This window comes from Erpetoichthys calabaricus, chromosome 1 (assembly GCF_900747795.2).
Source record: "Erpetoichthys calabaricus chromosome 1, fErpCal1.3, whole genome shotgun sequence".
In the NCBI taxonomy this organism is placed as follows: domain Eukaryota; kingdom Metazoa; phylum Chordata; class Cladistia; order Polypteriformes; family Polypteridae; genus Erpetoichthys; species Erpetoichthys calabaricus.
The window spans coordinates 10,999,861-11,025,924 of record NC_041394.2 but is presented as its reverse complement, the minus strand read 5'-3'; the positions used below and the strand labels follow the sequence as shown (position 1 = coordinate 11,025,924).

Below are 26,064 nucleotides of genomic sequence, written 5' to 3'. Positions count from 1 at the left end.
TCGTGTCTCAGTGCAATTTGCCAGCACGCAGGGGCCGAGTATATTCGGCGACGTAAATTCATTGAACGCCGCAACTGGCTATAGTCGCTTCACAGAGCAATTTGCCTGCACGCTGGAGCTGATCAGTCCAGATCAGTATATTCGTTGAGCAGCCAGCTCATGACCACTGGCACTCCCTAGTGAATCGCCATCACTGTCCCTGGGATTCAGCCGCTGCACTAGACTAGCCTGCCAGCATCAGCGTTGGCCTGTGTGCTCGCGTGCAGCCAATTCAAGCGCAGTTGGCTCAGTGATTTACTGAACTTCATCAATGGTGTCAGTTGCACCTTGTACATAGAATAATTGATTGTTTCAGCAGTTTTTTTTAATAGTTTTTACAGTTCATTGGCAGTGTGTAAAATGGTCAGTGTTGCAGTAATTGTGATGCTCTTTGCATGAAAAAATATATGTGTTCCATGAAAATTTCACATTTTCTTGGTGAATTGTGACATTTACTTAAAAAGTGCAGCAAAAAAGTATTTGGTGTCCAGGGGCCTCATGTATAACTGCGTGCGTAGAACTCACACTATAACATGGCGTAAGCACAAAAGTGGGATTGTGCGTACACACAGAAAAATCCAGATACAGGAATCTGTACGTACGCAAAATTTCACGTTCTCCCACTACATAAATCCCGATCAGCGTGAAAAGTAACGCACGTGCACGCGCCTTCTGTCCCGCCCCAACTCCTCCCAGAATTACGCCTCTTTGAATATGCAAATCAATATAAATAGCCTCCTGTGAAAAGACAATGGGAAAAGAATGGGGGGAAAATGTAAGAATTTCAGCGAATACGAAGTGGAGGCAAAGGAAAAACGTACTATTTGTTGGTTTAAACAGTGGTATAATCAACAAAAGGAAGTTGATCGAGTGACAGAGTGTCGGAGAAACTCGAAAGATCAAATTCACAAAGTCGCACAGTGCCAGAAATAAAAAAGAAATCACATATCAAAGTCGCCGTGAAAAGACAAGTCGTAGCCCGCCGTCTGGGTGTCATATGAAAGCGTATTAGGGTACAGACAAAACAAATAGGCACACAGTGGGAAAAAAGCACGAAATGTCAACTTTAGTCTCGAAATTTCCACTTTAATCACGTAGTTTATTTTGCCATTAAAGTAGAACATCATAAACTTCATCTTAAAATCATTTATTTTACTAGTTTCTCAAGTAGCACGTTAAATGCTTTGTTCTGTATTTGATCTTCTATGTGCTCTATGTGTGTGAATCACTACGTGCTTCCGTTCTTTCTCTTTCTCCAACAGGACACAGAATCCATTACATTCGTGATATTACAGCTCTCTGACTAATTAAAATACTGAGATGTATACGTGGTATCATTTTCATGATGATAGTAATGTAAGCATGTTATTAAACATGTGAACACGGTGGCGCAGTGATTGTTCATATCTCACGCAAGAGGCTTGCTGCACCATGTGAGACCTTCGATGAAATAATTTATTACAGAAGTACTGTCTCTTTCAAACGTACTTTTCTTTCTCCAAATACCCAATCGCCACACAATCAGCTCTGTAATAGACGTTAAGCCATCTGTAAGCTTAGAATGCCGATTCTTCAAAACTTTTAAGGAACATTGAAATATCTTCGTAGTACATGTTTAATTATTCTATCCGTCTATCCTTCCAGTGTCGCGTCAGCACCAGCAATAATACAGCGCAAGGCAGGAGCTATCCGTGAACTAGCTATACGCTGCGGCACCGTGTCCTCACATGTTTAATTATTAACAATGCAGATTATTTAAATGAAGTTAAAGTTTTATCTGTATACTGTAAGCAACATATTTTGCTGCATTTCATCTTAAAAATGATATTGTCATCATACGCGCTTTATAAAGTGGCGCAGGTTGTGCAATATTATAACTGTAGTGTAAGTTTACAGTGAGGTGATTGTACTTATAAGTACAAACAGTTCTACAAGGAGCACTTGATGGACTGATTGAGTGCGTTTAGAGTTCTTGGGATGAAACTGTTTCTGAAACGCGAGGTCCGTACAGGAAAGGCTTTGACGCGTTTTACCATGGTTGAGGTAGTGTGTACTTGAAACTGTATACTGATAATTCTCTTTCCGATCAGCTGCTGCTGTGATTCCCCACTCAGATACAGTTATATAAATACTGCGAGTGGTGCAGTGAGAGTAATATGGAAAAAGATGATCCGCAGTGGGAACCCTTAACAGGAGCAGCTGAAAGAAGAAGAAGATGCAGTGAGCGTAACAACGCTAAAGCAGTTATGGTATCTGGAATACTATGGCTATTCCCTGGACCATTATATTGCTGCAGGTTAATTACAATCAGATGCATTACACTAATAAACAATATGCAGCTAGTTTCAGTGTATTTATAAAGCCGCGTCAGGAATGTGGATCTAAGAAATACCACACAGGAACAGTAGCACTGCTTTGTTGCTGGGTGCTGCCAGTCTGCAAAACCGAGCGGAGAAATTGCGTACGCCAAGGTATGAGTTACCGTGGAAATGTGCGTGGCTTTACGCCAAGTTTAGGTTTTATACATCGCGATTTGTGCGTGGAAACATTCGTATGCAACATTTCTGTGTGTACGCACCGTTTATACATGAGGCCTCAGGGGTGCAATAACCCCCCCAAGTATGTGGCAGTTTAAGGGTTAATGCACATACTCAACAAACAAAATAAATAAACAAAAAGGACATGAAGCAAGACTCTGATTCCCAGCCAGGGGAGGAACTGCTTTTCTTGTACAACCAGTAAACCCCCGATTCTCGAAAGAATCGCAAATCCAAGAATGACAATCACTTTCTGTTCCCTCCAATCTTTGGAAGGATGAAAAATCATGGAGGGTGGGTGCGTCCTGGGAAAGTTTTCATTTAATTAAATAAATATATTTGTACTAAAGCTGTTTCTTTTTGGAGCCGTGACTCCTTTGGTTCTGGTGTTTCAGAAGCGCGTTGTAGGGGCCTTCATTCATTGTTTTTATCCATGCGCTTTCGTTTTTGTTTTTCTATGGCTGTGTCGTTAGCTAGCAGTCGTTTGCTGACGGTGGCAGATTTGCGTGCTAAAGTGACCATGGCGGCGGATCCGGGCTTGGAGATCATCATTACTAAATGAAGGTTGTATATGCGGTGGTGTGCACATTCGCGTTCGGGCGGCGGTTGTATTGTGCACGGCTTGCTTCTGACCTCTGGCATCCATGCATATATACAACCTGCCGTGTACGCTTTACCTCAAGTTTAATTTACAGGTTGTGTTGTGTTGTGTTGTTTGGGCGCCAGCTACTAACTCTGGGAAGTCGCTGGGTTTGACTCTGGGAAGCCGCTGAGTTTGACTCTGGGAAGCCGCTGAGTTTGACTCTGGGAAGCCGCTGAGTTTGACTCTGGGGCGCTGAGGTGTTGTGCGCGTACGCTTTCGGCACAGCTTGCTTCTGGCATCTGGCATCCATGAATATATACAACCTTCGTTTAGTAATATACAGTGGTGTGAAAAACTATTTGCCCCCTTCCTGATTTCTTATTCTTTTGCATGTTTGTCACACAAAATGTTTCTGATCATCAAACACATTTAACCATTAGTCAAATATAACACAAGTAAACACAAAATGCAGTTTTTAAATGATGGTGTTTATTATTTAGGGAGAAAAAAAAATCCAAACCTACATGGCCCTGTGTGAAAAAGTAATTGCCCCCTTGTTAAAAAATAACCTAACTGTGGTGTATCACACCTGAGTTCAATTTCCGTAGCCACCCCCAGGCCTGATTACTGCCACACCTGTTTCAATCAAGAAATCACTTAAATAGGAGCTGCCTGACACAGAGAAGTAGACCAAAAGCACCTCAAAAGCTAGACATCATGCCAAGATCCAAAGAAATTCAGGAACAAATGAGAACAGAAGTAATTGAGATCTATCAGTCTGGTAAAGGTTATAAAGCCATTTCTAAAGCTTTGGGACTCCAGCGAACCACAGTGAGAGCCATTATCCACAAATGGCAAAAACATGGAACAGTGGTGAACCTTCCCAGGAGTGGCCGGCCGACCAAAATTACCCCAAGAGCGCAGAGACGACTCATCCGAGAGGTCACAAAAGACCCCAGGACAACGTCTAAAGAACTGCAGGCCTCACTTGCCTCAATTAAGGTCAGTGTTCACGACTCCACCATAAGAAAGAGACTGGGCAAAAACGGCCTGCATGGCAGATTTCCAAGACGCATACCACTGTTAAGCAAAAAGAACATTAGGGCTCGTCTCAATTTTGCTAAGAAACATCTCAATGATTGCTAAGACTTTTGGGAAAATACCTTGTGGACTGATGAGTCAAAAGTTGAACTTTTTGGAAGGCAAATGTCCCGTTACATCTGGCGTAAAAGGAACACAGCATTTCAGAAAAAGAACATCATACCAACAGTAAAATATGGTGGTGGTAGTGTGATGGTCTGGGGTTGTTTTGCTGCTTCAGGACCTGGAAAGCTTGCTGTGATAGATGGAACCATGAATTCTACTGTCTACCAAAAAATCCTGAAGGAGAATGTCCGGCCATCTGTTCGTCAACTCAAGCTGAAGCGATCTTGGGTGCTGCAACAGGACAATGACCCAAAACACACCAGCAAATCCACCTCTGAATGGCTGAAGAAAAACAAAATGAAGACTTTGGAGTGGCCTAGTCAAAGTCCTGACCTGAATCCAATTGAGATGCTATGGCATGACCTTAAAAAGGCGGTTCATGCTAGAAAACCCTCAAATAAAGCTGAATTACAACAATTTTGCAAAGATGAGTGGGCCAAAATTCCTCCAGAGCACTGTAAAAGACTCACTGCAAGTTATCGCAAACGCTTGATTGCAGTTATTGCTGCTAAGGGTGGCCCAACCAGTTATTAGGTTCAGGGGGCAATTACTTTTTCACACAGGGCCATGTAGGTTTGGATTTTTTTTCTCCCTAAATAATAAAAACCACCATTTACAAACTGCATTTTGTGTTTACTTGTGTTATATTTGACTAATGGTTAAATGTGTTTGATGATCAGAAACATTTTGTGTGACAAACATGCAAAAGAATAAGAAATCAGGAAGGGGGCAAATAGTTTTTCACACCACTGTAGATGTGGTCTGCTTAGCAATGTGCAATAGGTTGTCATTTTTTGCAGGGTTATGTTATAAACATTTAAAATGCAACCTAAAACAGCCTCACTTTTTATTTGAATTTGCATTATTCTAATGAACATCCACCCATTTTCTAGGTGGCTGTTTTGCTTTGTTTTAATTTCTATGCTTCATTATGCTACAAGATATACTAACATGCCAGATGACACACTGGTGAGGCCTCATCAGGACTACTGGTTGCAGTTTTGGTCTCCAGGCTGCAAAACGGACATAGCAGCACAGGAAAAAGGTCAACTGGGCTAATTCCAGGGCTACAGGGGATGAGTTATGAAGAAAGATTAAAAGAGCTGAGCCTTCATAGTTTAAGACAAAGAAGATGAAGAGGAGCACCTGACTGAAGTGTTTCAAATTATGAAGGGTATTAGTGCAGTGGATTGAGACGGTGACTTTAAAATGAGTTCATCAAGAACACGGGGACACAGTTGGAAATTTGTTAAGGGGAAATTTCACATAAACATTAGGAAGTTTTTCTTTACACAAAGAACGATAGACACTTGGAATAAGTGACCAAATAGTGTGGTGGACAGTAAGACTTTAGGGACTTTCAAAACTCGACTTGATATTTTTTTGGAAGAATTTAGTGGATAGGACTGGTGAGCTTTGTTGGGCTAAATGGCCTGTTCTCGTCTCGATTATTCTAATGAGGTGCAAAAATGTCTCTGAAATGGTGCCTGAAGCTTTCTTGCCTAAAGGTCTCCTAAGTTAACAAGTTAGAAGATGTACACATGGCATAAAATTTGGAGGCGTTACCAGAAACAAGTAAATACCAAAACGTCAGCATAAATACAGATGTAAAGGTCTGTCTGGTGTCCATTGCCATACTGACGCAGATTTAATACACGTTCTTCATGGGATATGTTTTGGGACAGTAACCAACGCATTGAAATTGGGACAGCAGAAGTGTGTTTCTTGGCTCACCTTTCTCATATTTTTCTTCTGTCGCACCCCTGGTGTTATTGCAGGTTACCACACTGCCAGGCTTGGTGACCTCCACATTTCCCCCTGACACAAACGTTGACAGTTGCCACATTGTGAACAGTGTTTAGGGGGCTTAGGAGGCTGCTTGTCCTCTAGCCACCATAAAAACCTCACCACTGTGTGGTGCTGAGGTGTCACCCGCTGCACTAGGGTCCTAATCCAGGTGGTTCATTGTGTGCATTGTTGTACATTGTTAAGTGTATGCTCTCAACCTTGCATTCGATCAAAAGTATTTTGTCTTGATTTGTCACACAGCTACTGATAGATAGATAGATAGATAGATAGATAGATAGATAGATAGATAGATAGATAGATAGATAGATAGATAGATAGATAGATAGATAGATAGATAGATAGATAGATAGATAGATAGATAGATAGATAGATAGATAGATACTTTATTAATCCCAATGGGAAATTCACATTCTCCAGCAGCAGCATACTGATACAATAAATAATATTAAATTAAAGAATGATAATAATGCAGGTGAAAAACAGACAATAACTTGTATAATGTTAAATGCTAACGTTTACCCCCCCGGGTGGAATTGAAGAGTCGCATAGTTTGGGGGAGGAACGATCTCCTCAGTCTATCAGTGGAGCAGGACGGTGACAGCAGTCTGTCGCTGAAGCTGCTGTTCTGTCTGGAGATGATCCTGTTCAGTGGATGCAGTGGATTCTCCATAATTGATAGGAGCCTGCTCAGCGCCCGTCGCTCTGCCACAGATGTTAAACTGTCCAGCTCCATGCCTACAATAGAGCCTGCCTTCCTCACCAGTTTGTCCAGGCGTGAGGCGTCTTTCTTCTTAATGCTGCCTCCCCAGCACACCACCGCATAGAAGAGGGCGCTCGCCACAACTGTCTGATAGAACATCTGTAGCATCTTATTGCAGATGTTGAAGGACGCCAGCCTTCTAAGGTAGTATAACCGGCTCTCTCCTTTCTTACACAGAGCATCAGTATTGGCAGTCCAGTCTAATTTATCATCCAGCTGCACTCCCAGGTATTTATAGGTCTGCATCCTCTGCACACAGTCACCTCTGATGATCACAGGGTCTATGAGGGGTCTGGGCCTCCTAAAATCCACCACCAGCTCTTTGGTTTTGCTGGTGTTCAGGTGTAGGTGGTTTGAGTCGCACCATTTAACAAAGTCATTGATTAGGTCCCTATACTCCTCCTCCTACCCATTCCTGATGCAATGACACACCACACTGAAGGTTCAAGAGACCAAATTTTGCAACCCTATCACAGCGATTCAGTCATACAGTGTCGTATCATGCATCAGTTTGTTTCTAGGTTAGCATCTGTTGACAGATTCACATCGTTATCACTAACTTTCGATTTAAGCACTTGTTCAATTTCAGTTCATTATAAAACTGCCTTGATTGCTTTTGCTTTGACTTTGTGTTTTCAGTTGGAGACTCCACCCCACTCATAAATATTAATGAGCTGTAAACATTTTTTCAGCATGCTGTTATTCCATCCACTTAGATTATAGTAAAATACGGTTTTGAGTATTATCTGTGCATAAAAAATGCAAAGCGGATCATTACACGTCACCCCGAGTCTGACTCTTGCTTACCTGTAATTGCATAGAATTCTGATCCAACCATAAAGTTTGAATTTTTTTTTTTGGTATTGATTTTGAGCAATATTTTTCAGTTATTGGAACAAGAATGTCAAAGAATAAATTTAAAATGTGCACATGCTAACATAAATTGTGCAGTCCATGACATTTCATTCTTTATTTATTAACCCAATTCTGAAATCTCCCCAAAATTATAAACTCCCCTTTTGTTGTTACATTAAAACATAACGTGCCACATGTTAAAATTCAAGCTTTGCATTATATTTTGATGTTTATGAAATCCAATACAAGTTTATTTAACTCTTTCAGGGCAGATGTCGACTTCTGTCAAAATTCAGAGTAGAGGACGGTAATCAGCTGTAAACTGTGACAGAACTCGCTGTTATGCTTCATTTTGAGTCTCCTTGCTGGAAGGAAAGTTAGCTTCGTTGATTTGACCTCGATTCCCTGTGCATGCATAAGTAGCAAAGAGCAAACAACCTCTAAAATGGTGTCAACATCTGGCGAGAGAGCAAAGAGAATGCGCAAAGTAAAATACTCCGTGGATGACTTTTTGCGTATTATCGCTGAATCGAACTCTGAATTGTCAGACTCTTGATTTTTGATGCAGGAGATCTGGAGATGGAAATCGAAAATGAAAGTGAAGTTACAGCATCAGCTGATTGGTCCCCAGCTGATCATGGTGCTGAACATGTTCATGAAGCAACGCTCGCCTGGGAGGACCGCCACTTACAATGACAAGAGGTACAAACCATATAGTGTCACACTGCATCTGCCACTGCCTCCCACCTGCTGTGCAAAGATCGCCAGACAGCCGACCCGCCACGCATTCCTGCTGGCCACCAGGCATCCGATGCAGCCAGCGACACTGAACAGGCACCGACAGCCACCACAGCACACAGTAACAGACATCCATCCATCCATTATCCAACCTGCTATATCCTAACTACAGGGTCACAGGGGTCTGCTGGAGCCAATCCCAGCCAACACAGGGCAGGAACAAACCCTGGGCAGGGCGCCAGCCCACCGCAGGGCACACACACACACACACACACACACAAACACCAGGCACACACTAGGGACAATTTAGAATCACCAATTCACCTAACCTGCATGTCTTTGGACTGTGAGAGGAAACCCATGCAGACACGGGGAGAACATGTAAACTACACGCAGGGAGGACCCGGGAAGCAAAGTCAAGACAGAAGCGCTACCACTGTGCCGCCCGCAACAGACATTTTATGTGTGAAACCATTGCTTAGTGTGCTTTTCTGAAAACATCCATCCATCCATCCATTTTTCAACCCGCTGAATCCGAACACAGGGTCACGGGGGTCTGCTGGAGCCAATCCCAGCCAACACAGGGCACAAGGCAGGGAACCAATCCTGGGCAGGGTGCCAACCCACCGCAGGACACACACAAACACACCCACACACCAAGCACACACTAGGGCCAATTTAGAAACGCCAATCCACCTAACCTGCATGTCTTTGGACTGTGGGAGGAAACCCACGCAGACACGGGGAGAACATGCAAACTCCACGCAGGGAGGACCCGGGAAGCAAAGTCAAGACAGAAGCGCTACCACTGTGCCGCCCGCAACAGACATTTTATGTCAATTTATGTGTGAAACCATTGCTTAGTGTGCTTTTCTGAAAACATAGATTTTTTTTTAATATTTTAAGCCCTTAAAGAGTTAATTGATAATTTAGTAACTGCTTGATGTATGTCAGTATTTTATACTGTATTTATATATTTTACTGCAGAAAAAGTACAGTATTGTCACATCAGTAATGGAGTTACTTTAATGAAAAACCATCAAACGGGATTTCTGTTTTTGTCATGGCATCAAGTATTCCAGCGTTTCTCAACCTTCAAGTATTTGCGACCCGAGTTTTCATAACAGTTTTAATCGCACCCCCCCCCCCCCCTAACGTTTTTTTGAAAGGAGCCCACTAATACCAATTTGTTCTTTTTTAATTAATGATATATCATAGATGCATATTTTATTATACCTACTTAACTTTTATCGACATTTATCTAACTCTATATTTATTTTTCTAGTATCAGAATGTAGTTTAAGTTAATTTGTTTTGGTTTCAATAGATGTATTTTTCATATTTTTGATTCTTGTTTTCTTTTTTTTCACATCTTCGCGCCCCCCTTTTTGTTACTTCGCGCCCCCTAGGGGGGCCCGCCCCACAGATTGAGAACCACTGAAGTATTCTAAAGTTAAGCTGGTATTGGTATCATTTTCAAAAATTCAACTATCATGTCATCCCTAGTCTTAACTTTTTATGTGACTGAGTTTTCAGTGGATCTGCCCATCAGGATGAAAGGCTGGGGACATAAGTCAATAACGACTCACTTACTCCAAGTTGGCACCTTCATCCACATCACACAGTGCTAGGAGTACAGGTGCTGGTCATAAAATTAGAACATCATGACAAAATTGATTTATTTCAGTAATTCCATTCAAAAACTGAAATTGTATATTAGATTCATTCATTACACACAGACTGATGTATTTCAAATGTTTATTTCTTTTAATGTTGATGATTATAACTGACAACTAATGAAAGTCCCAAATTCAGTATCTCGGAAAATTAGAATATTGTGAAAAGCTTCAATATTGAAGACACCTGGTGCCACACTCTAATCAGCTAATTAACTCCAAACACCTGCAAAAGCCTTTAAATGGTCTCTCAGTCGAGTTCTGTAGGCTACACAATCATGAGGAAGACTGCTGACTTGACAGTTGTCCAAAAGACGACCATTGACACCTTCAACAAGGAGGGCAAGACACAAAAGGTCATCGCTAAAGAGGCTGGCTGTTCACAGAGCTCTGTGTCCAAGCACATTAACAGAGAGGCGAAGGGAAGGACAAGATGTGGTAGAAAAAAGTGGAAAAGCAATAGGGATAACCGCACCATGGAGAGGATTGTGAAACAAAACCCATTCAGAAATGTGGGGGAGATTCACAAAGAGTGGACTGCAGCTGGAGTCAGTGCTTCAAGAACCACCAGGCACAGACGTATGCAAGACATGGGTTTCAGCTGTCGCATTCCTTGTGTCAAGCCACTCTTGAACAAGAGACAGCGTCAGAAGCGTCTCGCCTTTGGACTGCTGCTGAGTGGTCCCAAGTGATGTTCTCTGATGAAAGTAAATTTTGCATTTCCTTTGGAAATCAAGGTCCCAGAGTCTGGAGGAAGAGAGGAGAGGCACAGAATCCACGTTGCGTGAGGTCCAGTGTAAAGTTTCCACAGTCAGTGATGGTTTGGGGTGCCATGTCATCTGCTGGTGTTGGTCCATTGTGTTTTCTGAGGTCCAAGGTCAACGCAGACGTCTACCAGGAAGTTTTAGAGCACTTCATGCTTCCTGCTGCTGACGAACTTTATGGAGATGCAGATTTCATTTTCCAACAGGACCTGGCACCTGCACACAGTGCCAAAGCTACCAGTACCCGGTTTAAGGACCATGGTATCCCTGTTCTTGATTGGCCAGCAAACTTGCCTGACCTTAACCCCATAGAAAAATCTATGGGGTATTGTGAAGAGGAAGATGCAATACGCCAGACCCAACAATTCAGAAGAGCTGAAGGCCACTATCAGAGCCACATGGGCTCTCATAACACCTGAGCAGTGCCACAGACTGATCGACTCCATGCCACGCCGCATTGCTGCAGTAATCCAGGCCAAAGGAGCCCCAACTAAATATTGAGTGCTGTACATGCTCATACTTTTCATGTTCATACCTTTCAGTTGGCCAACATTTCTAAAAATCCTTTTTTTGCGTTGGTCTTAATTGATATTCTAATTTTCCGAGATACTGAATTTGGGACTTTCATTAGTTGTCAGTTATAATCATCAACATTAAAAGAAATAAACATTTGAAATACATCAGTCTGTGTGTAATGAATGAATCTAATATACAAGTTTCACTTTTTGAATGGAATTACTGAAATAAATCAACTTTGTCATGATATCCTAATTTTATGACCAGCACCTGCAGAATTGCTCAAGTAGGTTTTGCTACACAGAGTCAAAGAGTTTGCATTTCATTTGCATGTTGGCGTGTAATGTTTTACTCCAGAAAATCGGTGAAAGTCATGTATTGCACACATCATATTTTTTATAACCTGTTTGTCTGCAGATGAAAAGCATGCACCTCGGAGACCCTCGGACATTTCCCTTTATAAACCCTCCTCCGGCTGCCAGCATTGAGAATGCTCTGCATTATTTACGAGATCAGGGAGCTCTGGACAGTCAGGGGGAACTTACACCCATCGGAAGCCTGCTTGCACAGCTGCCTGTTGATGTTGTGATAGGTAAGAGTTCATTCTTGCCGAGGTGTTAATGACTCTCTTCTTTTTCTTCTGTTTCTGCATAATCTGAGAGTTCTTTATTGTGGCTTTCCTTGGTTATTCCTCAAAGCCACCACACCTGGAAGATGATATTACTTTCTAGATTTGTCTTTTCTTTTATCTCTCACAGGCAAAAAAAAAATCAAAATCAACTGGAATTTTCAAGCAAATTATAGAAAAAAACCCGAACTAAATCCGATAAGTAGTTCTCTCGTGAAAAACAGACAGACAGATGTTGGATTTTATATACAGTCATATGAAAAAGTTTGTGAACCCCTCTTAATTCTTCAGATTTTTGTTTCTCATTGGCTGAGCTTTCAAAGTAGCAACTTCCTTTTAATATATGACATGCCTTATGGACACAGTAGGATTTCAGCAGTGACATTACGTTTATTGGATTAACAGAAAATATACAATATGCATCATAACAAAATTAGACAGGTGCATACATGTGGGCACCCCAACAGAGATATGACATCAATGCTTAGTTGAGCCTCCTTTTGCTAATCTAACAGCCGCTAGACGCTGTCCTCCTATAGCCTGTGATGAGTGTCTGGATTCTGGATGGAGGTATTGTTGACCAGAGGTGGCCTTAATAGTAGAGTAGTGGCCCAAACATTTTGCCATTGACACAAATGTTGTGTTCTGCAAACTTTGCTGCTTCCACATTTTCAGATTATTTTATTTACATGTTTCTATGGTATACTGAAGAATTATAAACATCTCATAAATTTCAAAGGCTTTTATTGGCAAATACATCACATTTATATAAAGAGTCAATATTTACAGTGTTGACCCTTTTTCTTCATACCCTCTGCGATTCGCTCTGGCATGTTGGATATCAGCTTCTGGGCCAAACCCTGACTGATGGTGGTCCATTCTTGCCTTTTTAGTGCTTGGAGTTGATGACAATTTTGGGCTTCTGCTTTTCCACCCACCCCAGTTTGAGAGCTGACCACAGGTTCTCATTGGGATTAAGATCTAGGGAGTTTCTGGGCCATGGGTCCAAACCTTGAAAGTTCTGATCTCCGAGGCACTCTGCTGTCACTTTTTCCTTGTGACATGGCAGCTCCATCATGCTGAGAGAGATAGATAGATAGATAGATAGATAGATAGATAGATAGATAGATAGATAGATAGATAGATAGATAGATAGATAGATAGATAGATAGATGATAGATAGATAGATAGATAGATAGATAGATAGATAGATAGATAGATAGATAGATAGATAGATAGATAGATGAAATGCAAGGCACTATATAATAGATGAAATGCAAGGCAATATTAGATAGAGTCAAAGGCACTATATGATAGATAGATAGATAGATAGATAGATGAAATGCAAGGCACTATATACTGTAATAGATAGACGAAATGCAAGGAGATAGATAGATAGATAGATAGATAGATAGATAGATAGATAGATAGATAGATAGATAGATAGATAGATAGATAGATAGATAGATAGATAGATAGATAGATACTTTATTAATCCCAAGGGGAAAGTCACATACTCCAGCAGCAGCATTCTGATAAAAAAAAAACAATATTAAAGAGTGATAACAATGCAGGTATACAGACAGACAATAACTTGTATAATGTTAACGTTTACCCCCCCGGGTGGAATTGCTTGATTTTAGTCTCATCTGACCATAAGACCTTTTTTCCACTTGGCATCAGAATCTTCAAGGTGCATTCTGGCAAAGCTCAGACGAGCCTTCATGTGGTCTTTCTTGAGAAGTGTGATCCTCCTGAACAAACCATAATTGTGGAGCACTTGTGAAATTGTTGTCACATGCACACAATGACCAGTCTTTGCCATAAAATCCTGTAACTCCTTCCAAGTGGCCATTGGCCTCTTGGTATCCTCTCTTACCAGTTTCCTCCTTGTCTCTTCCATCCAGTTTGGAGGGACGGCCACATCCAGGGAGGGTCCTAGTAGCACCAAACACTTACCACTTCTTTATGATGGACTTTACTGCGCTCATTGGTATTGATAAAGCCTTTGAGATTTTTTCGTCTTCATCTCCTGCCCTAATATCTGTCCACAACTCTATCCCTGAGATCTTTTGAAAGTGGCATGTAATCCATAGTCAGTTGTTTGCTGTCAGTTGCACTATCAAGCAAGGGAATGAATGCTCCAGAAACAACTTCACTAATTGCACTCATTACATCTGATCACAGGTGGAAGGAAGCCAGTAACCGCAATGGAAATGGTGGGCACTGACACCTGAGAGAGTTTAGGGGGGGGGGGGGGGGGATCCTTTATTAATCTCAAGATTTCTTTTTTTTTTTTTTTTTTTAAATTCTTCTGCCCTGTAACTGTGATATTTTTCACTTGGATGTTTTAGTTTGCATTGAGTAAGTAAATTAGTTTGTGTGTTTTCATTTAAGGCTCTAAAGCAAAAAAATTGGAATATTTCAAAGAGGGGGATTCTTTTCTATAGCCACTGTATGTTAAAGTAGTCAACAGTTCTCATGGGGTGTACTTACTTGACTGTTGATATAGATACAGAAATGTAAGAAGCAATGCTATCTGTGTCTTTGGATGCTGCTTCTTTCTCCCCACACCCTAAGAACTTGGAATCCTACACTGATCTTGGCAGTAATATTTTAATATCTCATTGAGTGTTCATTTTCTAATTTCAAATATGCTAACCTATGGAGTTCTAAAAATGTGGCTCCTTTGACACGTAAAGCATTTGTTGTTTTTTGTTTTATTTTTCTCAACAGGTAAAATGCTCGTCCTAGGCTGCCTCTTCAGGCTGGTGGAGCCGGTGCTTACCATAGCTGCGGCTCTGAGTGTCCAGTCGCCTTTCCTGAGAAGTGCTCAGAATAATCCCGACTGCTCCACGGCCCGAAAGCCTCTGGAGAGCACCCAGGGAGACCCCTTCACCCTTCTGAATGCCTTCAATGCTTGGGTTCAGGTGAGGTTTTGTTTTTTTTTTTTCAAATATATTTATACTGTATATCAGGGGTGTCAAACTCCAGACCTGGTGATCCGCAGTGACTGCAGGTTTTCATTCTGACCCTTTTCCTAATCAGTGACCAGTTTTCACTGCTAATTAACTGCTTTTCTCTTCATTTTAATAGCCCTGTTTTTAAGGATTCAGTGCTCTGAATTGATTCATTTCTTCATGAAATGGCAGCCAAACAGAAATGAGACGTGAAACGAGTCAACAGCTAAACTGGGATTTCAAATTCCAACCAATTTCACTCCAACCAATCTATTAATGAGAAGTTGATTCTTTCTGTTAATTAAGCCTGTTATTTAATTCCATGGCCTGTTGTTGCTCTCATTCTGCCACAGTGGACATTTCCAAAACTGTTGATTTTCTGTTTGTCAAAATGTTTTGGTGACCTGAGAGATCAACCTTACCGAGACCTTCACTTTTCTTTATTTTCAGATATTGTGTGATGGGCACAGGTGAGCTGGTCATGTAGCGGCTCATTTTGTGTCTCATTATTGTTTGGCTCCTAAATTTAAAAAAAGAGACAACTAAGGGACCTGAGTCAAGATGATTAAAACTAAAGCAAAAGAAGTTAATTAGCAGCAAAAACTGGTCACTAATGAAGAAGAAGGTTAGAATGAAAACCTGCAGCCACTGCGGCCCTCCAGGACTGGAGTTCGACACCCGTGCTGTATATCATTATAAATGTTTCTATTGCACTATATATTGTATTGAGGATTACTTGTGTTCTGTTCTATGTATTGTATTGTATTGACCCCCTGTTTTTTGACACCCTACCTGGAAAGGGGTCTCTCTTTGAACTGCCTTTCCTAAGGTTTCTTCCCATTTTTTCCCTACAGGGTTTTTTTTTTGGGAGTTCTTCCTTATCATCTTAGAGAGTCAAGGCTGAGGGGGCCGTCAAAAGGCAGGGCCTGTTAAAGCCCATTGCGGCACTTCTTGTGTGATTTTTGGGCTATACGAAAATAAATTGTATTGTATTGTAAATAGAAAACTGCTTGCTTGAACTTTGCACCTTCCACTCCCATTACAGTATATACTTGTGGATAAGTTCTCCCACGGATAAGTCAGGACGTGATTTTACAGTATAATTATTTTATAAGGGCGGCACTGCGGCGCAGTGGGTAGCGCTGCCACCTCGCAGTAAGGAGACCTGGTTTCACTTCTAGGGATCTCCCTGCATGGAGTTCGCATGTTTGATAGATAGATAGATAGATAGATAGATAGATAGATAGATAGATAGATAGATAGATAGATAGATAGGCACTATATAATAGATAGATAGATAGATAGATAGATAGATAGATAGATAGATAGATAGATAGATAGATAGATAGATAGATAGATAGATAGATAGATAGATAGATAGATAGATAGATAGATAGATAGGCACTATATAATAGATAGATAGATAGATAGATAGATAGATAGATAGATAGATAGATAGATAGATAGATAGATAGATAGATAGATAGATAGATAGATAGGCACTATATAATAGATAGATAGATAGATAGATAGATAGATAGATAGATAGATAGATAGATAGATAGATAGATAGATAGATAGATAGATAGATAGATAGATAGGCACTATATAATAGATAGATAGATAGATAGATAGATAGATAGATAGATAGATAGATAGATAGATAGATAGATAGATAGATAGATAGATAGATAGATAGATAGATAGGCACTATATAATAGATAGATAGATAGATAGATAGATAGATAGATAGATAGATAGATAGATAGATAGATAGATAGATAGATAGATAGATAGATAGATAGATAGATAGATAGATAGATAGATACTTTATTAATCCCAAGGGGAAATTCACATACTCCGGCAGCACCTTACTGATATAAAAAACAATATTAAATTAAAGATTGATAATAATGCAGGTAAGAAACAGACAATATCTTTATATAATGTTAATGTATAGTCGGCTCTGTCCTTTCTTACACAGATCATCAGTATTGGCAGTCCAGTCTAATTTATCATCCAGCTGCACTCCCAGGTATTTATAGGTCTGCACCCTCTGCACACAGTCACCTCTGATGATCACGGGGTCCATGAGGGGTCTGGGCCTCCTAAAATCCACCACCAGCTCCTTGGTTTTGCTGGTGTTCAGGTGTAGGTGGTTTAAGTCGCACCATTTAACAAAGTCCTTGATTAGGTCCCTATACTCCTCCTCCAGCCCACTCCTGATGCAGCCCACGATAGCAGTGTCGTCAGCAAACTTTTGCATGTGGCAGGACTCCGAGTTGTATTGGAAGTCTGATGTATATAGGCTGAACAGGACCGGAGAAAGTACAGTCACCTGTGGCACTCCTGTGTTACTGACCACAATGTCAGACCTGCAGTTCCCAAGACGCACATACTGAGGTCTGTCTGTAAGATAGTCCACGACCCATGCCTGTCATCCATCTCTGTCAACTAACTCTGTCAACTCAATTAACTTTATTAATCCCAAGGGGAAATTCCCATACTCCAGCAGCAGCATACTGATACAAAAAACAATATTAAATTAAAGAGTGATAACAATGCAGGTATACAGACAGACAATAACTTTGTATAATTTTAATGTTTACGTTAAACTTTTATGTTCTCCCCGTGTCTGCGTGGGCTTCCTCCAGGCGCTCCAGTTTACTCCCACAGTCCAAAGACATGCAGGTTAGGTGCATTGGCGATTCTAAATTGTCTCTAGTGTGTGCATGTGTGCGTGTGTGTGTGTGTGTGTGTGTATGCGTGCCCTGTGGTGGGCTGGCACCCTGCCCGGGGGTTTGTTTCCTGCTTTGCACCCTGTGTTGGCTGGGATTGGCTCCAGCAGACCCCCGTGACCCTGTAGTTAGGATATAGCGGGCTGGATAATGGATGGATGGATTATTTTATAATATCGGTCGTATAAGTCGAATGTGGAAAACTCACGCTATTGGTACAAGGGATTACGATATGCTAACGCCCACCTGAGAGAGGAAACACGGAGCACACAGCCTTTATTTTCTATGTGGCTATGGCATATCAGCGTGTGCTCCTAACCTCTCTCTCTCTCTCTATTGTGCCTATGTGACCTATGGTAATACCCGAATTATTCCGAAGCGACGTTTGCACTGATTTGTGTTTTTCGTATCTCACACCCTCATACACTTTTATCGTAAGAGTATCCCTTATCTATGAGCAGAAGAAAATATGAAGCTGGTTTTAAATTAAACGTCGTTGAAGTAGTGAATGAAATTGGTAACTGCGGTGCTGCAACAAAATTCGATGCGTCTGAGAAACTGATGTGAGATTGGAGGAGGCAAGAAGATGTAAAAAAATAAAAACAATTAAGTATCACATTTTTGGACGGGCGTCTAAGTCGGGTCTTGAAACCCGATAAATCTATCATAAAATCAGACCCCGACTTATACATGAGTATATACGGTAGGTCTGTTCTCGGCCCCCGTTAGTCAGACTCTGCCTGCCTTGTGCCCGTGTGATGATTGGTGTGCTTCATTAATTTCCTGTACCTTTATTTCTAAAGAGTTATTTTAAGACTTAAGTGCATCTAAACTGACATTTGTGAAAAGTCAAGGAATCTATTTTTCTGAAAGGCGATTTTTATTGTCTTCTCGTGACACCATTTTGGATTCTTACAGGTGCCAAATTTTTTCTGACTTTCACGTCGGCTCTTGCCTGGGTAATTTTCCCTGGGAATGTGCAATACGTGATGTCATCAGAGGGGGTCATCATGTGTGTTTCTTTCTTGTTTGAGTTTGGATTGAGTTGAACGTTCGGAGTGTGACTCTCTATGTGAATTCACATATCGGTTTTCTGAATTCTTTGCTGGCTAGTGATGTTTTTCATTCTTGTTTATTGTGAGGAGCGCTGCGTAAAAACACAGTCGTTTATACTGTTGTATTGTATTTCTGAGGTGGCCATGATAGACTGGCTCTCCGGCACTGTGAAGAGGATTACTGGTGTTCTGGTTTGTGTGTATTGTAATAGCCCCACTTTTTGATACCCATTCCATACCCAACCGATCTGTCAGGGGGTCTTTCTCTGGGTTGCCTTTCCCAAGAATTCTTTCATTTTTTTCCCCCCCTACAATTTCTTGTCTTCTTTGAGAGTCAAGACTTGAGGGTGGCTGTCAAAAACACGGCCTATTAAAGCCCCCCAAGGTGATTTTTGGCCTGTACAATGCTGTTTCTAGCTTTTGATTGTTTTGAGTTTCTGGTACAGACCCCACATGTATTTTTGACCATGTTTCATCTCCTGACCCCCTTAATTAAAGTTTTTCATTGCCTTCTGCTGAGCCAGAACAGCCCTGTGGTGCCAGTATAGGTGTTGGAGCCCCACGATCCTGAACTGGATTATGCAGTGTGACCAACAGGGCCCCAAACACAACAACACAACACAGTCCTAGGTTCAAAAAGAAGATACTTTTGTATTTTACAGTTCCTCTAAATCCTTACCAACATCATGGAATACAAAATCTTACTTTGTCTCCTTCCACATATCCCACATTGTCTTTTCCTCTCTCCTCCTGACTCTGACTACCCATACAGGAAACTTGGCTTCTTTTATGCCAAACCCAGGAGTATTTCTGGTGCCACCACATCACATCCAGGGAGCACTTCAGCATCTTTAAAGTGAGGAAGGACTGTTCCTGTAGCTCCCCCTGGTGGGTCCAATGGACCACAACAGGCACATCTTACAAGACTGCGATTCCGAGTCTGCCCTGTGGATATCCACGCAGGACAGAAAGACTGCCACCTATTGTATCGGGGGAGCAAATACACCATGCAGTTAGTCTCCCCCTGTCCTTCTGTTAAACTGGCCTCCCGGCCAGGTAATGCGCTGGAACACTAGCCCACTTCTGGTGTCTTTGATAGCAGTTTTGAGAATGTAATTTTATGTTCCTTTGATGTTTTGTGTTGTTAAACGGTAGGAAAGTGTTTAATTAGGAATATGAGGTGTGACAGTTTAATTCCCAGAATGAACCTGCAGAAAGAATGTATGCACATCTGTGCACTAGCGGCTACTGTCACCTTCTGCAGCTAAGCGTTTAGTTAGGTGATGTTACCATTGCTGTAAACAAACCTGAAACATACAGTTCTGCTTGAAAGTTTGTGAGCCCTTCAAATTTTTCTATATTTCTGCATAAATATGACCGAAAACATCATCAGATTTTCACTCAAGTCCTACAACTAGATAAAGAGAAACCAGTTAAATAAATGAGACAAAAATATTATACTTGTTCATTTATTTATTAAGGAAAATAATCGAATATTACATATTTGTGAGTGTATGTGAACCTTTGCTTTCAGTATCTGTTGTGACCCCCTTTGCAGCAATAACTGCAACTAAACGTTTCTGGTGACTGTTGATCAGTCCTGCACACCGGCTTGGAGGAATTTGAGCTCATTCCTCCGTACAGAACAGCTTCAACTCTGGGATGTTGGTGTGTTTCCTCACATTAACTGCTCACTTCAGGTCCTTCCACAACATTTCGATTGGATTAAGGTCAGGACTTTGACTTGGCCATTCCAAAACATGAACTTTATTCTTCTTTAAACCATTCTTTGGTAGAACGACTTGTGTGCTTAGGGTCGTTGTCTTGCTGCATGACCCACCTTCTCTTGAGATTCAGTTCATGGACAGATGTCCTGACATTTTCCTTTAGAATTCTCTGATGTAATTCAGAATTCATTGTTCCATCAATGAAGGCAAGCCATCCTGGCCCAGATGCAGCAAAACAGGCCCAAACCATGATACTACCACCACCATGTTTCACAGATGGGATAAGGTTCTTATGCTGGAATGCAGTGTTTTCCTTTCTCCAAACATAACGCTTTTCATTTAAACCAAAAAGTTCTGTTTTGGTCTCATCCATCCACAAAACATTCTTCCAATAGCCTTCTGGTTTGTCCACGTGATCTTTAACAAACTGCAGATGAGCAGCAATGTTTTTTTTGGAGAGCAGTGGGTTTCTCCTTGCAACCCTGCCATGCACACCATTGCTGTTGAGTCTTCTCCTAATGGTGGACTCATGAACATGAACATTAGCCAATGTGAGCGAGGCCTTCAGTTGCTTAGAAGTTCCCCTGGGGTCCTTTGTGACCCCGCCGACTATTACACACCTTGCTCTTGGAGTGATCTTTGTTGGTTGACCACTCCTGGGGAGGGTAACAATGGTCTTGAATTTCCTCCATTTGTTCACAATCTGTCTGACTGTGGATTGGTGGAGTCCAAACTCTTCAGAGATGATTTTCTAACCTTTTCCAGCCTGATGAGCATCAAAAACTCTATTTCTGAGGTCCTCAGAAATCTCCTTTGTTCGTGCCGTGATACATTTCCACAAACACGTGTTGTGAAGAGCAGACTTTGATAGATCCTGTTCTTTAAATAACACAGGGTGCCCACTCACAGCTGATTGTCATCCCATTGATTGAAAACACCGGACTTGAATTTCACCTTCAGACTAACTGCTAATCCTAGAGCTTCACATACTTTTGCCACTCACAAATATGTAATATTCGATCATTTTCCTCAATAAATAAATAACCAAGTATAATATTTTTGTCTCATTTGTTTAACTGGTTTCTCTTTATCTCTTTAATCTGATGATGTTTTAGGTCATATTTACACAGAAATATAGAAAATTCTAAAGGGTTCACAAACTTTCAAGCACAACTGTATTCTGCGTTTCCTGGAATACCCCTGAGTTTCTTTCTCACGTTATGCTGGTGTAGAAATGTCTGCAAATCTTTGTCCTTTCATGGTAGTTTTTATTTTGGGAAATCACAAGGGCTCATTCAGGTGAATAAGGATGGATAATCCAATTTCGGTTACTGATTTCTTAGACAGGAAATCACGACCTCAGACCCCATCGTTGTCTGAGATGGATGGTCCACTTGTCAGGCCACAGTCCGGGTCTCCTCCTTTAAACAGAATCCCATAACCTATTCAGCTCTTCTAAATAGAAAGTTTGGTTGCTGGTTGCCAGTCAATGAATTTGTGATGGACTGTCCCCTTGTGACCAACCACATGATTTTTAATCACACTGGTGACACTACATGGCCAATCCAGGGATTGAATTGTCACACCTCGTATATACGGTGTATACTGGTGAATAACTTCTTCCTCTTCCTCTGTCTTCAGATCAAATCTGAGAGGGGTGGTGCATCTCGTAAGTGGTGTCGGCGGCGTGGTCTGGAGGAGCAGCGTTTATACGAAATGGTCAACCTACGACGACAGTTCAAGGTATGGATGGAGGAAACTGGTTTACAGCTGGAGTGTTCATTGGGGAAATTGTGGGCCTTAAATGGTAAAGGGCAACTACACTCACTGGCCACTTTATTAGGTACACCTGTTCAACTGCTTGGTAATCCACTAATAACATGGCAGCAACTCAATGCATTCAACATGTAGATGTTGTCAAGATGACCTACTGAAGTTCAAACCAAGCATCAGAATGGGGAAGAAAAGGGATTGGAGTCTCTTTGAATGTGGCCTGGTTGGTGGTGCCAGACGGGCTGCTCTGAATATTTCAGAAACTGCTGATCTACTGGGATTTTCACACACAACCATCTCTAGGGTTTACAGAGAGTGGGCCGAAAAAGAGAAAATATCCAGCGAGTGGCAGTTGTCTGGGTGAAAATGCCTTGTTGATGCCAGAGGTCAGAGGAGAATGGCCAGACTGGTGTGAGCTGATAGAAAGGCAACAGGAACTCAAATAAGAACTCGTTACAACTGAGGTATGCAGAAGAGCAACTCTGACTGCACAACATGTCGAACCTTGAAGCAGGTGGTCTACAGCAGCAGGAGACCACACCAGGTGACACTCCTGTTGGCTAAGAACAGGCAACTGAGGCTGCAATACACACGGGCTCAACAAAATGGGACATTAGAAGATTGGAAAAACATTGCCTGGTCTGATGAGTCTTGATTTCTGCTGTGACATTTGAATGGTGGGGTCAGAATTTGGCATCAAAAACATGAAAGCAGGGATCCATCCTGCCTTGTATCAACGGTTCACGCTGGTGCTGATGGTGTGGGGGATCTTTTCTTGGCACACTTTAGGCCCCTTAGTGCCAATTGAGCAACATTTAAATAGCACAGCCTACCAAAGTATCGTTACTGACCATGTCCATCCCTTTATGACCGCCATCTTCTGATGGCTCCTTCCAGCAGAATAACACGCCATGTCGCAAAGCTCAGATCATCTCCAACTGCTTTCTTGAACATGACAATGAGCTCACTGGACTCAAATGGCCTCCACACTCACCAGATTGCTCTCAATCCAACAGAGCACTTTTGGGATTTGCTGGAACGGGACATTCACATCATGGATGTGCAGCTGACAAACCTGCAGAAACTGTGTGATGCTATCATGTCAATATGGAGCAAAATCCCTGAGCACCTTGTTGAATCTATGTCATGAAGAATTACAGCAGTTCTGAAGGCAAAAGGGGGTCCAACCAGGTGAATATATTTGTAATCCATGCATCCATCCATTATCCAACCTGCCATATCCTAACTACAGGGTCACTGAGTCTGCTGGAGCCAACCAGCCAACACAGGGCGCAAGGCAGGAAACAAACCCTTGGGCAGGGCGCCAGCCCACCACAGGACACACATAAATCTATCTATCTATCTATCTATCTATCTATCTATCTATCTATCTATCTATCTATCTATCTATCTATCTATCTATCTATCTATCTATCTATCTATCTATCTATCTATCTATCTATCTATCTATCTATCTATCTATCTATTATATAGTGCCTTTCATATCTATCTATCTATCTATCTATCTATTTATCTATCTATTATTACTTGAGCAATAAGTGCTCCTTATTAGGCCATTGGGTTGGAGCAAGAACCTGCAGCCACTGCGGCCCACTAGGAATGACTTTTCCCACCCGTTTTAGAGCATACCTTGCCTCCACTTAGCTAGCGTTACCTGTTTGTTTATTGGTTTTTAAAGTTTGTCCTGTTTCATTGCCAAGCAGGCAGAGCCGTGGGGTACGGCTAGCCTCTCTATATATAAAATCCACCGTCTGTCTGTACGCTTTTCACGAGAGAACTACTTAAAGGATTTAAATCAGATTTTTTTCTATAATTTGCTTGAACATTCCGGTTGAATTTGCAGCTTCTCATAGTTCGCTTGCGGTAGCAATTTATTTACGTGAATCTGAGAGAAACGCTGTGGGCTCTGGGGAGGTTGGCGGGTTGCCCTGCTCACTCACGCGCCAGCCTCGGGGCGTATCTTACATCCACTTAGCTAGCGAACGAGAGAACTACTTAACGGATTTAGATTGGGGTTTTTTTCTGTAATTTTCTTGAACATTCCGGTTGATTTTGTGACTTCTCTCATTGCGCTAAGAATCAGAGTTCGCTTGCAGGAGCGATATATTCACGCTAATCCGAGGCCAAGGGGAGGGGGAAGTGTGACGTCAGGAGTGGGGAGTTGGGCGGGGCCCTCCTCACTGTCCTGTATCCTGTTACTATGTGGGCGGAGCCACAGGGGACCGCTAGAGAAATCTAGAAAGTAATATTCCAGGTATGGTGACTTTGAGGAATAACCAAGGAATACCACAATAAAGAACTCTCAGATTACGTACAAAGAGAAGAAAAAGAAAAGTCATTAACACCTGAGCTACAATGAATTCTGTTCAGGCCAGTATCTTATCTATCACAACATCAACAGGCAGCTGTGCAAACAGGATTCCTATGGGCGCAAGTTACCCCTCCCTGATCTCATAAATAGTGCAAAGCACTATAAGAGTTTATGAAGGGAAATGTCGGCGGGTCCCCAAGGTGCATGCTTTTCATCTGCAGACAAACAGGTTATTAAAAGCATGATGTGTGCAATACAGGGGGTCCTCGGGTTACGACACAGTTCCTTTCCTACAACAGTGATGTAAACCGAATTTTGGTGTAAGTCGAAACACACCCAAGTCACCAACCTTCTGAAGAGTCAGTAGCTACAGACCTCCAAACTTCGTGTGGCCTCATAGAGAGCTTCATGGAATGAGTTTTGTGGACGAAATAAAATTTTAGATATATTAATAGAATCTTATCTTAAATTTAGAACCCCTTACTATTAGAAACCAGGCAGGAGAAGAACCATTCTATACATATAAAATAAAAGTCAAGCTTATTATTTTTCCGGTTCTTCTTATACCTTTGAGTTGCGTTGCCACCCTTGAAATTTCTGTTCACATGACAACTGTCCATTCTGGTTGTGGAGGACATCTGATGACTTCTTAGGCCAGATTTATACTACACGTGATGTGACGCGTACTGCAGCGGACGCTCCAGCTACACAAGTGTTGTACTGTGTATACTTGCATGCGTACGATAGATAGATAGATAGATAGATAGATAGATAGATAGATAGATAGATAGATAGATAGATAGATAGATAGATAGATAGATAGATAGATAGATAGATAGATAGATAGATAGATAGATAGATAGATAGATAGATAGGAAAGACACTATATAATAGATAGATAGATAGATAGATACTTTATTAATCCCAAGGGGAAATTCACAAAATGATTTACGTAAATCTGGAGGAATCCACCAGGTGGCAGTGTGAGATATCATCACGGTGAGAACATGTTCAGCTTTGCTGTGTTGTGAATTGCCTGGAGCACCCATTAAATTCCGATGACACCTTACCGCAATATCTCTGAAAAGCATGTTTAATGATTAAATCCATCAGTCCAGGGACTTGTCCATTTCAGCTAGCATTGGGCACGAGGATGAAACAATCCCTGGACGAGGCATCAGCTCATCGCAAGGTGAATACAAGCACACACACACACACACACACGCTGGCGTCATTTTAGTGTCACCAAATCTGCATATTTTTGGAAGGAAACCGGAGCACACTGTGGAAAAACAGCAGGAAAACATGAGAATTCCAGGCAGAGAATACCAGCGACGTGACTCCCTGCAAGACAGCAGCGCTAACGCT

At 41.6% G+C, this 26,064-nt stretch overlaps 1 protein-coding gene across 1 annotated transcript in view; it reads left to right on the top strand.

The window, feature by feature from the left end:
- The window catches only part of dhx34 (DEAH (Asp-Glu-Ala-His) box polypeptide 34), a 100,695-nt gene that overhangs the window by 39,379 nt on the left and 35,252 nt on the right, over nucleotides 1-26,064 (top strand). The window contains exons 7-9 of the mRNA XM_028795613.2: nucleotides 11,901-12,075; nucleotides 14,848-15,041; nucleotides 22,233-22,334. Coding sequence (XP_028651446.2) covers nucleotides 11,901-12,075; nucleotides 14,848-15,041; nucleotides 22,233-22,334 — 471 coding nt within the window. The remainder of the gene's footprint in view (nucleotides 1-11,900; nucleotides 12,076-14,847; nucleotides 15,042-22,232; nucleotides 22,335-26,064) is intronic.